The sequence below is a fragment of the Polypterus senegalus genome, chromosome 11 (assembly GCF_016835505.1).
Source record: "Polypterus senegalus isolate Bchr_013 chromosome 11, ASM1683550v1, whole genome shotgun sequence".
Taxonomy (NCBI): Eukaryota; Metazoa; Chordata; class Cladistia; order Polypteriformes; family Polypteridae; genus Polypterus; species Polypterus senegalus.
In genome coordinates, this window is record NC_053164.1 from 146,309,361 (window position 1) to 146,322,942 (window position 13,582).

Below are 13,582 nucleotides of genomic sequence, written 5' to 3' on the forward strand. Positions count from 1 at the left end.
CATACTTCTTCTCAAACTAAGGTGATGCGAGAATAAAATGAATCGGGATGCGCTGATCAATGTAATCGGTGTACCAGGAAATCATGCATTGACTAAAGCTCCTCTTTGCTTGTAATGCAAAGTGTGATTAAATGCATTATTTTTAACGCGTTATGGAGCACATGCATCGAAGCTTCTCAGCTGTGCTTGTGCTAAGAAAAGGAAAGATTTTAAAATAACGTAACACGATTGTCAATGTAACCTTTTGTAAGTAGTGCCTGGAGGATTCAGTGTGGAGAAACTCTAGAGACAGCGTGTGTATTAACTTGTGGATTTTTCTGTGAGTATTTGGTGGCAGTCTGACGAAGTTGCTTCGGAAGACGGCGTTAGCCGTGGAGCTCAGCTCAGAGCGAAATCAGATGAATGGGAGGGAGATGATGGCGTGACTCCCCACCCTTTAACTGTCAATCCCCACAAACACAGTCTCGAATTTGCATAAGCACACCCCTTCACCTACAATTTTAACTTAGTTACAAAGTGATCAAAACTCTCGTTTATATCCTCGTCCTCTCATTAAACTTGTATCCCGCATTACCTGTGGGCATGTGAAACGCCAGCAGTAGCCTGTCTATGAACTTAATTTAAAGTTTAGGTTTACACCTTGCTTTCTTTCCGAGGTAGCAGCACTCATGAATATGGTAGTATATGTCACTCGCTCGCTTCTTATTGTTTCGCTGCCTTCTCAATTATATAATGCATGTTTTCTTAAGCGCTTTCTGGAGGTCTTCCTGGTTTTCTACGCACTGCATTGACAGTCAGTTCACGTGATTACGTGGGAGGCGTGATGATGTTACACGAAACTCCGCCCCCCCCCACGTCATTCCAGCTCAACTCCATTACAGTTAATGGAGAAAAATACCTTCCAGTTATGACCATTAGGCGTAGAATTTTGAAATGAAACCTGCCCAACTTTTGTAAGTAAGCTGTAAGGAATGAGCCTGCCAAATTTCAGCCTTCTACCTACACGGGAAGTTGGAGAATTAGTGATGAGTCAGTGAGTGAGTGAGTGAGGGCTTTGCCTTTTATTTGTATAGACTAGCAGAATACCCGCGCTTCGCAGCGGAGAAGTAGTGTGTTAAAGAAGTTATGAAAAAGAAAAGCAAACATTTTAAAAATAACGTAAGATGATTGTTAATGTAATTGTTTTGTCATTGATATGAGTGTTGTTGTCATATCTATCTATTTATTTATATATATATATATATATATATATATATATATAGCAAAATAGCTGCGATTGGCAGCGAGAAGTAAAAGAAAAGGAAACATTTTAATAATAACGTAACATGATTGACAATGTAATTGTTTTGTCATTGTCATGAGTGTTGCTGGCATATATATATATATATATATATATATATATATATATATATATATATACATATACACACATACATATATATACACATACTGTATATACACACACACACATATATACATACTGTATATACAACATATACATATCTACATATATACTGTATATACACATATATATACAAATCTACATATATATATCTACATATATATATTAGGGTGGGACTCGATTAAAAAATTAATCCAATTAATTAGAGGCTGTGTAAGAATTAATCTTGATTAATCGTATGTAATCGCACGTAAATTTGCCCCAAATCGCAAATGTTTTTTTTTTAATTTAAAACGGTTTTAGTGGGCGACAGAATCAAATAATAGACATGGACATGAATATTGTAAACTGAAGCTGTTTTAATTTCTGAAAAAAAAGCTTTTAAACTGCATTTGAATTCAAAACAGAAACAAAAATATCATCCCTGGTTAAAATTGGGCAGACTTAAAAATAAAGTGGTAGTTTAAGTACTTTAAGTACATTTTCAGAATAGTATTGTCTTTAAATAATAATAACCAAAATTTCACCATAAAGTGCAGTTTTCTTCTTAAAAAATAAGTCAGAAACATAAAAGGTAATTTGACCAGCTTACTCTTTAAACTCTGAGTAACATTAGCCAAAATTATTTTGTACATTAGGCTAAAACAGTGTGATCATTGAACATTTTGTAATTAGATGTATTTAGAATTACTAACGGTCACGGAAGTCCAATGATCCCCAGTAAGAGCCACAAAGTCCGCTTTCTGTAATGCATCTAATTTTGCTTGCTTTTCAGTGTGCACAAAACCATGCTTTTATCAAGGCTTCTTTCGGGTAGTCGAAATGATCAGTCGTAGGAGCGCTTTATTCCGACTCTAACATTTTTGTAGCTGTGATGTGTGCATCAGTGTAATGGATGTACTAGGAAATCATGCATTGACAAAAGTTCCCGTTTGCTTGGAATTGAAAGTGTGATTAAATGCGTTATTTTTAACGTTATGGAGTACATGCATCGAAGCTTCTCAACTGTGCTTGTGCTAAGAAAGGGAAAATTTTAAAAATAGCGTAACATGATTCTCGTTAACCTAATATTTTTCATACGTCCCAAACCAAGGAGATGGGAAGGTAAAATGAATCGGGTAGCGCGTACATAGTCAGTACATCCCTCTCGGGAATCGAACCTCGAATGTGGCGTTAGAGCGCTAAGACTCTACAATTGCGCCACCGCTTGTCTATGCTAAAGTATGTATTGTAGATCGGGCTATAGATATACATTTATATATATACCCGTGTATCGCAGTGGAGAAGTAGAAGTTATGAAAAGAAAAGGGAACATTTTAAAAATAGCGTAACATGATTGTCAATATACAGTAATTGTTTTGTGAGTGTTATTGAATGTTGCTGTCATCAAGGATTTGATTATCATTATTTCTTTCAATCAGGCTCGTATTTGTACGATGTGTTCAAGTTACATTCCGTGTTTGTCAATCGTTGTAAAGATAAGAGGTTTCATTCATCGATTAGTTCCTTACTGCATCAATAAACAGCTCGTCTTCCTTTTTATCTGTGATGTGACAAACTGCATGCACGGGTTTTTTTTTTACGCTGTCTTCCTTTAGCGGGACATTGACTTTTTCCACCGTGTGCTTTGTTTCCACAGTAGCTGCATTTATGAATATGCTTATCAGGCGCTTCATATTTTTGCTGCCTTTTCAATTGTGTAATTCGGTTTTTGTTCAGCGCTCTTTGGAACTGTTGCTTTTTATCTGTGCACTGCATCAGTTCACGTGAGCCACTCGGTGTACTTGCATCGAAGGTTCCCAGCTGTGCTGGTGCCATCTCGTGCTATGTCCATAGCTTTATTTAATGTTACCTTAGTCCTGGCACTTAAAACTTTCTCTGGCAGTTTCGCTGAGTTTGTGTCAAACACCACCCTGACCATCTCATCTTCCTCTCCATAAGCACAGTCCTTCACCCGTGAATATTTACCCGTGGCAGTTTGCTATTGGATTGCCGCTGACGGATGGCCTTATATGGGCAGGCACTAAATTACAAACGCCAGCGGCAGCCTGTCTATGAACTTAATTTAAAGTGTAGGTTTACATCGTGCTTTGTTTCCGAAGTAGCAGAACTCGCTTCTTATTGTTTCGCTGCCTTCTCAATTATATAATGCATGTTTTCTTGAGCGCTTTTTGAGGTCTTCCTGGTTTTCTATGTACTGCGTGATTACGTGGGAGGCGTGATGATGTCACACGAAACTCCGCCCCCACGGCGTTGAAGCTCATCTCCATTACAGTAAATGGAGAAAAACTGCTTCCAGTTATGACCATTACGCGTAGAATTTCGATATAAAACCTGTCCAACTTTTGTAAGGAAGCTGTAAGGAATCAGCCTGCCAAATTTCAGCCTTCCACCCACACGGGAAGTTGGAGAATTAGTGATGAGTGAGTGAGTGAGTCAGTGAGTGAGTGAGGGCTTTGCCTTTTATTAGTATAGATTACAAAGAACTATATGGAAAGAATATTAAAAATATGTCATTACTCATTTTATTCAAGCAGTGATGCCCTAATTTAATCATCGTTAGAGCAAACATGTCCTGGAGAGTGTTGAAGATTACAGTGCTTTTTGTTTTCTCTTTTTTTTTTTTTTAAATTAGGGTGTTATCATCATATAAATAAATGTATATCGATGTCATGATGTTTCTTTGGTTCCTTCTTTATTTCCTGGTTTTAGATGATCCCGCTCAGGCAACGTCTGATTACGACAGTACTCATGAAACTAACCACAGTGACGACATTGTACCTAATGAAGACAAATCAAAGCACTGTAAAGGAAGATTTGAATCCAGCAAAGAGTCAATTTGCAGATCATACAGACCAGACAGTCTCATTCTGCATCCTTTAATACAACCTGAGGTATTACAGTTTAACATTAGAGATCAATTTTATTTTAACGTGGGGACAAAGTGGTAATGATTAAATGTTTTCATATAGAAACATCCAATATTTCAGACTATATTTATTCACTAATTGAAAAATTGATTAGCAGTACTTGCCTGGATGCAGTTCATATCTATTAATACTGCAGAATGTTGTGTACACAAGCTATTAAAACCCCCTGATTTTTGGAAGTGTTGAAAGTGTTGTATAGAGATACTAATTTAATGTATACTCCAATGTGTCCTCTATAATTTCTAAATAGAATGGATTTCTGCTTAGAATTATTCATACTATCTCATACCACAGATGTACAGATTAATTCCGATCTAGTAAATGGTGAGATTATTGCTTTAAATTGGAGTCACTAAAATTTTCTTTGAATCAGACGAGAACCTTCCTAGTATTTTGCCATAATCATTATATTGATGGAATAGATAATGTCCAGTGTGTGTATTTACTATTACCACCATAAAGAGATGCAACAATGAAATCTTGAAAGAAGAAATTGAGTGTCAGCCATACATATCTACACTCTTAAAGCCAATGTATGCGTCGAGCAGCTCCCACTATAACGATGACATGATTGCCCTGCACTGACTACATGTGGCAGGACAGATAAATAGACATCTCAGATTTGGTATTAGTTGGTCATTGTGATTTGGGAAGAAGCAGAATTCGACAAAGTGAGTTATGTTTCCCCCAACTGCATGGAACATGGCTGGGTGTCAGTTACTATGTCCCATCCATGGCAGTTACCGAAAGTGTGCAAAACATGCCTTGGCTATCATCAAGAAAACTCATCAATGCCTTTATATGCCCAGACATTTGTTTTCACCAGTTATTATAGGTGCATAGTGGATTCAATCCTCACTGGCCACATATCATCCTGGACTAGTCCCTGTTCAGCACAGGGCCATACAGCTCTACAGATAGTAGTGACATTGGCTCATTACAGCTTCTTTCTTTTAGAAAGGTGAAAAAAAAATTAAATACTTAAGCCATGCTGCACAGTTTCTTTTTTTGTCCAAAACTGCAAAGGATGATTTACTGTATACTAAATTTAGGAACACTTTTTACTCCGAAGTTTCAATATACAAGCTTTCGAGGCAATTCAGGCCCTTTAGGGGCCTAAGTTACCTCAAAAGCTTGCAAACTGTAAAATGTTCAGATAGCCAGTAAAAGGTTTCATTTTGCTTGGATTTTTATTGCATCCATAATGGCTGACACTGTACAACATTCTACCACTACTCCCAAGTTATAAAGGTACTTAGTAGTTTCTGTCTACTAAGAACTGCACAAGTATCTGTGGTCTGCACTTCATATCATTTGATGCTGCATTTAATGAATGGGGATGCTCTGATTTATATTATATTAGTGCCACTAGCCTGTGGAAGACATGTGGGTGGCCACCCATTTAGTATGACTTTACAACTTTGCTTTTATCACACTTAATAAACATTACATACAACACTTCCTGTTCAAATTGTAATTTTTATTAAACTTGAAAATCAGGATTAAATTGGTGTTGGTTTGGCTTTTGCTATTAACATGCTTATATTTCTATCAAAATTATAGTTTTAAGAAGAATGAAACTACATACAATCTGAAACTAAATAATTCTTGAATCTTTTAACACTGTAATAGATTTTCAGATCGCTTAAACAATACATTTCATTAACAGATGAGTAAATGTGTGAATAGGAATTTAGTTTCTTAAATTATGAATGATATCAAAGGGGCCAAGAGATGCACATACTCATGCATACAAACATGACACCCTTTAGTATGTGGCATGCACTTGTATTTGGAGAGGGTTAGAATTAGAGGTCTACTGATGTGAGTATGTTTCTGTCTTGGATAAAGGACAAGCCAATTCTTGCACCTGAGCCTCTTGTAAAAGAAGATTTGGATTCAATCATGGGTCAGCTGAACAACTGGAACTTCCCCATTTTTGACCTCGTTGAAAAGACTGGTGGGAAGACAGGATGCATTCTTAGTCAGGTAGGTAGACTGCTTACTGTGATATTTTTTTTTGTAAACAAACTACAAAAACCTTTTACTTTTAATAAACTAACATAGTAGGGCTGTGCAGGCACCCACAGAACCCAACAGGGTTGTAGCAAACTCCAGCTCTCAGCACACCCTGCAGGAATCCATTGTACTGTAGCCCTAAAGACCCTGAAGTCTGCCACAATATATATATATATATATATATATATATATATATATATCTATATATTTTGCTGGGTGCCAAATATGAACAACTGATAGAGCACCTATCCACATAAATGTACCCTGCCTTATCACTTCAGCTAGCATTCTGAGAATAAACAGCTCATTTTTGATGCCTGCTCCCTGCTAATGAATACTATTTAATATCTTTCATATTAGTGGTATATGTTTGGTACATACACTTATCCCCAATACTGTTGGATTAAGAAGGATGAGAAAATGGAAAGACAGGTGAGCTTACAAAACATACATTACCTGAAAGTGTGCAAAAATGCTAAAGTACAAGCAAAAAAGCCTTAGCTGCAGTTATGTAAGTAAGGTAGAATTAATGTAAGGGCTAAAATGGATATGCTTTTTAGATACTATAAAAGTAAAATGAAACAATACATCCACGCATAAACAATGTGTACCACAGCTGACCTTAGCATCCATCCCCAGCACTACTTATTAGTAATACATCCCAAAGGCAATTAGCAACTCTTAACTGGCCCTGTATCTGTCAGTGTGCGTATGCAGGTGTAGATAGATAGATAGGTGTGCACCTTGTCCTAAAATAATGTATGGGTTGAAGATAATCATTGCTCTGTGGACATTTTTACATTAAATTATGCAAATGTCTAAACTTTTAGTAGATGAGACTCCATAAATCTGTATTTAGATTATCACCTCATGACACCATATTTCACCTCATACATTCCAGCTGTAAATGCATTAATCCTGTTTTAATTAAATGTAAATGAAACATGTTTTCTGTGAGTGACTTTTAAGGGTATCTAATTGCGCGTAGTTACCAGTGAGTTTCACATTTAATAATATTTGTAAGACAAACCAGTCTGGAAAAATATTTCTCTTAGAGTCAGCAGCATTCACAAGAGTGAAAGAGAATACATCTCATTTATTTTATCTTTGATTGCTACATTGGTATTCCAGAAGTAAAAATTAAAAATAAAAGTAATAGGAAATATTAGAGGAGTGATTGTTGATCTTTCATCCTTCAGATATCTTGCTGAAACTAGCATCTGCTTTTCATTGGCAGTGAACTGCACATCCAACCTGTCCATTTTAGGAACACAAAGAAATTATTCCTAACACAGAATTATTAGACAAATGTCCAGTGCCATACCTGGACATGATTTAAAAATCTGTTACAGAGGACATTCTTTCACACACCAGATTAATTCAAACTGGCCATTTTAGAATTATTAATTAAAGCGATAAGAGATGTGGGAGAAAAACTTCAACCCTGATATTGAGAAAGCACACCAGGCTGGGAATCGTATCCCTTGATCTTAGGCCATGACAACTACTATCAGAATCATTATCTTGGAATTGTTTTTTGGTTTTAGATGAGAAATATAAATGTTTGAATTCAAAACAGCAAAGTTCATGCAATAGAAACAGGTAAATGTTCTTATACATGGGCTCTGCCCTTTCTCAAAATATTTGGTAGTAGAAAGATCTTTTTACATAGAAAATAGGAGTGGACATCAAATAGAGAGAAGGAAATAGTAATTCATTTACTCTGTAGACTATTAAAAAAAAATCTGTTCTTATAATTTTTCTTTTACTGGTATCTTTTAGTCATTAAATATATCCACTAACTTTTTCTAATCTTCTGTCCTTCTTCTGATATGAGTGTAAAATAATATTTAGAATGTAATTTTATAACAATTGCTTTCTACAATTTTTCATTCCATACTTCTGATACAAAGACTGAAATCCTGAGTTCACTTTATTTTCTGTCAGACTTGATTCAGTGTCAACGCTTCATGCTTCAAAAGCAGCATAAACAGTGCTATTATTTATAATTTTACAAAGAAATAAAGAAAGACTAAGATATTTTCATAGTAATTAATCCTGCTCATTTAATGCATACACCATTTGCAAGATTCTATTTTTCATTATTCAATTGTCATAATTATTTTTCTGGGCCTGACATGACCATTTCTATTTGACTCATCTTTATGTAAGTTGTAATGGGCTCTGTGTGTTACAGGTGTCATACAGGCTCTTTGAAGACACTGGGCTTTTTGAAACATTTAGCATTCCACTGAGGGAGTTCATGAATTATTTTCATGCACTGGAGAACGGCTACCGTGACATACCTTGTAAGTAGCCTTTTTAGAATGGATTTCAGTTTAGGTGTAAAATAATGCTTAGTTGGAATTTTTATCAAAAGTAAGTCAAACAAAAATGACAATATTGTTTAACCTTATTTCAGAGTGCTAAATAGTTTGAAGTTTTTTTTCAAAAATACACCACAGTATGTACATTAATAGTTAATTGTACTTTTAGGAAATTGGCGGTTAAGTACTGAGCAATAAAAAGTGAATCATCAAGTAAAATAACTACCTTCATGATACCAGCATAGCAATCATCAAAATGTTTATTGTGCATAATCTAACTATGTTTTGAGCTGATATTCATGCAAATGTTTGACTCTTTTGGATGCTTTATTCATAAAACTTTTCAACCTCGGAAACATTTACTCTTTTGGTTAAAGTGATATTTGCATTGTGAGCTTTACTTTCTAACAGCAATTTTTGCCAACTGTTTTTTTTATGCTTAATACTTTACATTTATATTAAACAAAGTAATGCAGATTAAAGAACCATATATGATTATTAATAACAGTAACATATTTTTCCTCAAGATGATATTTTGAAAATAGCTTTAGTTTATTTGTAGTATTTTGAAATATCTCTTGGTGCAAAGGTGTTGCATTCACCTTACACAAAAGTATCTGAGCTATTTCAATAATTGTTTTATTTTAAAAACACATATATATTAAAGATATTTATGCTCTTTTTTAAATGTTAATTGTTTACTGTTTACTGGTTTTTTATACTCTGACTTACTACAGTATGATATCCTTATTGATGGTGGTAGGCAGCTCTAATTGCAGTTATAATAATTGAGATTTCTGTTATTATGTATCCTTTGTATTCTTCAGTCCCCTTTCTCTCTACTAATATCGTTTTGCTACAGCTCAGGAGAAAAAAAAGCTTCATTTAACTTATCTGATTGAAAGTGAATTACCTATCACTAATACATAGCACAAATAGTTACTGCTTGTACAACTAAAACACTGTGACAGATTAGGTGACTTTGTTCAGGGTCAGACAGTGGGTCCATGATAGGAATTGAGCTACATGTCACATGTAGTTGGCATGTAAAAATAATAAAATATAGTTATGAACCTACTGCTGAGTCACCTGAGTTTTAGCAGTGACAGAGAGACAAAGGAAATGCAGAAATGGCACTTGATGTAGAACCGTAACAGCTCCAAATCGCTAGACTGAGAAACAGGAAGCTAATTGGAATCTTAGATGAGCTTCCCTCTGTCTTGGATCTCACAAAGTCAGCATAGTCACCCGCTTGCTTAATTTCCTTCTAAACAAAAATTGGAGAAGCAATAGTGGTAAATAAACTACTCAGGCAGGAGTGTAATACAACAAAAGCATACTCTGAAAATCTGGTTTGAAATACTATATGTACTGTAATTGATGGCTTCACCTGGGGAAAAACAAACTGGCTTCCTGAACAGCTTGTATAGTGTCCCCAAAGTGGCTACCAAGATGACGTGGGCACGCCCCAAAGATGTCACATGTCCAAGTGTGGTTGCATCAGTCATACCACCTGACCACACTAACATTACATGGTAATGTGGCATCCATCTTGTAGTAAATAATGGAAGATCATCAGCAAAAATAAAATAAGAACGATTAATTATGAAAAAGATTAGAAAATATGGAAAAAACACTATCAAACTGCTGTAGAATCTGGTGCTATTTTCATATTTAGAACTAGAGGGTAAGTAAGTCATAAGTTACAACCAAACATATAAATTCTGTAGATACGAACAAGAACATAAACAATCTTTTTTATCTGAATTCCATTTAATATTGGCCTAACAACTTCCATTGTTTTACTTACAAAAAAGGGCGGTAAAGTGAGGTCCACAGATGATCATTTTAAATAAATAATTACCACACTCGCGGCTTTAAGGAGGGGGCGTGGTAGTGTGGCAGTAGCGGTTCCCTATCGTAATGCAGGCGGTCCTGCCAGTGGTCTTAATTGTTCCCTTGAGCTGTTAATCTCCAAACCTGTGCCACGTCCTGATTTTAAAGGGGGAAGCGCAAGTGTGAGGCGAGAGAGAGAGAGAAAAGAGTAAATGGAGGTTAACGGAAGAAGGGGGCAGGAGGAGAAAAAAGAAAGACTGAGATGGAGGTTAGAAGAAAGACAGAAGGCAGGAGGAGAAAAGAGCCAGTGCAAGAGTGAGTGAGAGAGCGAAAGAGAGCAGACAGAGAAGACAGACAGCTGGGAGAAGACAGCCCCTGTAAGATGTGTATGGATGACACTTGGAGGCAGTTGGAATGGGTCGCACCCGCTAAGCTGTTTTGAGGAGAGGGAGTGACCAGGAGTTTGGATGGCTTGCCGTGGAAGACAGTGGGATCGAGGAGACTTGGGGGGGAAAGCCCTAGCGTGAGCTCCCTGGCTGATGAGGACCCAAGTCTCTGTCCGGTGAAGGAGCCTGTACATAGCCATGGGACGGAAGGCAACCAGAGATGCAGAAGGTCAGTTGCCTGTACTGATAAGGCAACTCCTCTGCTCTGAGGCCTTTGAGGGATAAGCAGAAGAGCCACCAGAGCAAGAGAAGGCACCAGGCTTTTTTAAAAAATGATCATTTCTGCCAGCGGCTTTTAACCTCATTTTAATGGAATTTATTGGATTATTTTAACCTCCTCTTTTTCATGTTTTTGTGGATTTATTTATGGATTGTTGTGAAACACTGAACTATTTATTTGGACACTGTTTGTTGTTTTTAATAAAGGCACTGAACACTTTAGCACCTTCCCCTTGCTTCATGTGGTGTCCTCATTTATCCAGCTCATCCTAGTCATGACTAGCGATGGTTTTGGGTTCAAGAAGCTTCTAAATCTGGAAGAAGGAGCATGGAGTAGGACTGTCACAAAAAGATGGCAACTAGTTTCGATACTAATGAACACATAGCAGCCATTGTTCACAGTGAGGAATAGAACTGCACACTATGGACAGCATTTTCAGATATTTTTTGTTTTCTTAGTCACTTTTTGCCATATGTAAACCACACCATGCAGAACAATGCAATAAGTTCAGTCACAAGTAAGCATCTCAGTTGATAAAATTAGAATCCACTGCTTATAATTTCTAGCATCCTAAGTATATGTCCCAGCTATGCCGTCTCAGGGTGTATGGTTGCAGAGAGTGATAGGTGACACTCAGTGATCCCTCAGCAAAGACAGTACATCTCAGTTGTTCACAAGTCAGAGTCTAAAATAGAACTGATGCTGGTTAACAATGATGGCGGCTATATATGCCAAGGCCGGAAGTGACATCATCGGGTGTGCCAGAAGTGACACCATCAGAGGCACCAGAACCTTGCAGGATTTTCCATGGATGGTCTGCAAGGGATTGAGAAAGAAAGTCAGTGCACCTCGCCACCCCCGGTATATATACAGTAATCCCTCATTTATCGCAGGAGATAGGTTCCAAGGCCGACTGCAATAACTGAATTTCCACGAAGTAGGGACACCATATTTATTTAATAATTTAACGTGTATTTGGACGTTTTTAAACCCTCCCTGTACTGTTTACAACCCACCCTTTACTCTATTAATAACAGGGACAACTGTTAAGCAATATGAAATCGGTAGATAAGTTTACAGTTACTGTATAACGAAGTACACGTACCTATATATGACATATATGAATATGCTGTGCAGTAAAAATGATGACGATGAAGGTGATGATGACTGTATTTTACGTCTCTTCAGACGGCGGTGCCATTTCCTGGGGCAACTCTTCCACGGTTTCCGAAGGTGTATCCGTAGTAGTAGTAGGAACTGGGTCTTTTTTGCAAGGCTGCAAAAACATTGTGATCGGCAGCTGCTGCCGCTGCTTCTTTTTCCGGTCGAAGAGCAACTTGTAGGCGGTCATGACGTCGTCGACCTTGTTGCAAAATTGAACCGATCGAACCTTATCGTCGTCCTATTCCTGTGACCGCTCTTGCAGATCCTTAGCCAGTCTGCAGCCACAGCCGCGAACGTTCTCCCTTCCTTCAACATATCCAGAAGTTTCACCTTCTCAGCGATCTTCATCATTCTTCGTTGGCATTTAGGCTCAGCACCAGCCTTGGAAGAAGGAGCATGTTTGAGAGCCATTGCAGGGGGTGAAAATTGAAGCGAAGTTCAACACAAAGAATCCACAAAAACATCACACACAGTACAGTGTAAAGTAAACCGCTAGGTGAGAAAGCTTGAAGCGAAATGGCCGCGACAGAGAGACAAGGGGAGGTGCTGTGGGATCTGGGCATCAGTCAAAGCACCAATCACGGGCACGATTAGAAAGCTCTGTGATTTGTCGTCTCCCTCCCATGTACCAATCACAGCCCATGTTACAACGTACTTAGTCACCGAACTTGTTTTGTTGTTCTTAGACTAGGAAATACACCTACTATATTTAAAAACCCACGAAGTCGTGAATCCGCGAAAAACGAACCGCGAAGTAGCGAGGGATTACTGTATATATATATATATATATATATATATATATATATATATATATATATATATATATACTGATAAAATTACTCATTAATATGAATTATTTACAGGTTTTGTGAAGTTTTATAAGTAGGTCACACTATGGAGATGAATAAACACTTTACTGATGCTTTGTAAATGTTATGAAGACCCAAAGAAGTGTATGTTAAGGTCTTGTTACGTAAGGTAAATGAGTAATAGATGCATTTTTGCAGTACCTAAACTAAGTGTTACCAAAAAGTTAGCATAACACCAACATTCTATGCATACCCATTGTTCATTTTAGTGCGAAACAGGGTTGAGCAATGTCGGTCCTGGAGGCCACGGTGGTTGCATGTTTCAATTCATTTTCATTGAGAAGTCATTTATTGCTGATGATGCACTTATTGCTCAAGTAACATTTTTCTGTTTTATTTTAGTTGTCTAACTTGTTAACATTTGCCACC

At 37.0% G+C, this 13,582-nt stretch overlaps 1 protein-coding gene across 3 annotated transcripts in view; it reads left to right on the forward strand.

Moving 5' to 3' along the window:
- pde3a (phosphodiesterase 3A, cGMP-inhibited) overlaps window positions 1-13,582 on the forward strand; it is a 331,968-nt gene that overhangs the window by 294,788 nt on the left and 23,598 nt on the right. For all 3 annotated transcript variants that reach the window (XM_039769763.1, XM_039769764.1, XM_039769765.1), the window contains 3 exons: window positions 4,115-4,296; window positions 6,184-6,321; window positions 8,549-8,660. In XM_039769763.1, the coding sequence (XP_039625697.1) occupies window positions 4,115-4,296; window positions 6,184-6,321; window positions 8,549-8,660 (432 nt within the window). The remainder of the gene's footprint in view (window positions 1-4,114; window positions 4,297-6,183; window positions 6,322-8,548; window positions 8,661-13,582) is intronic.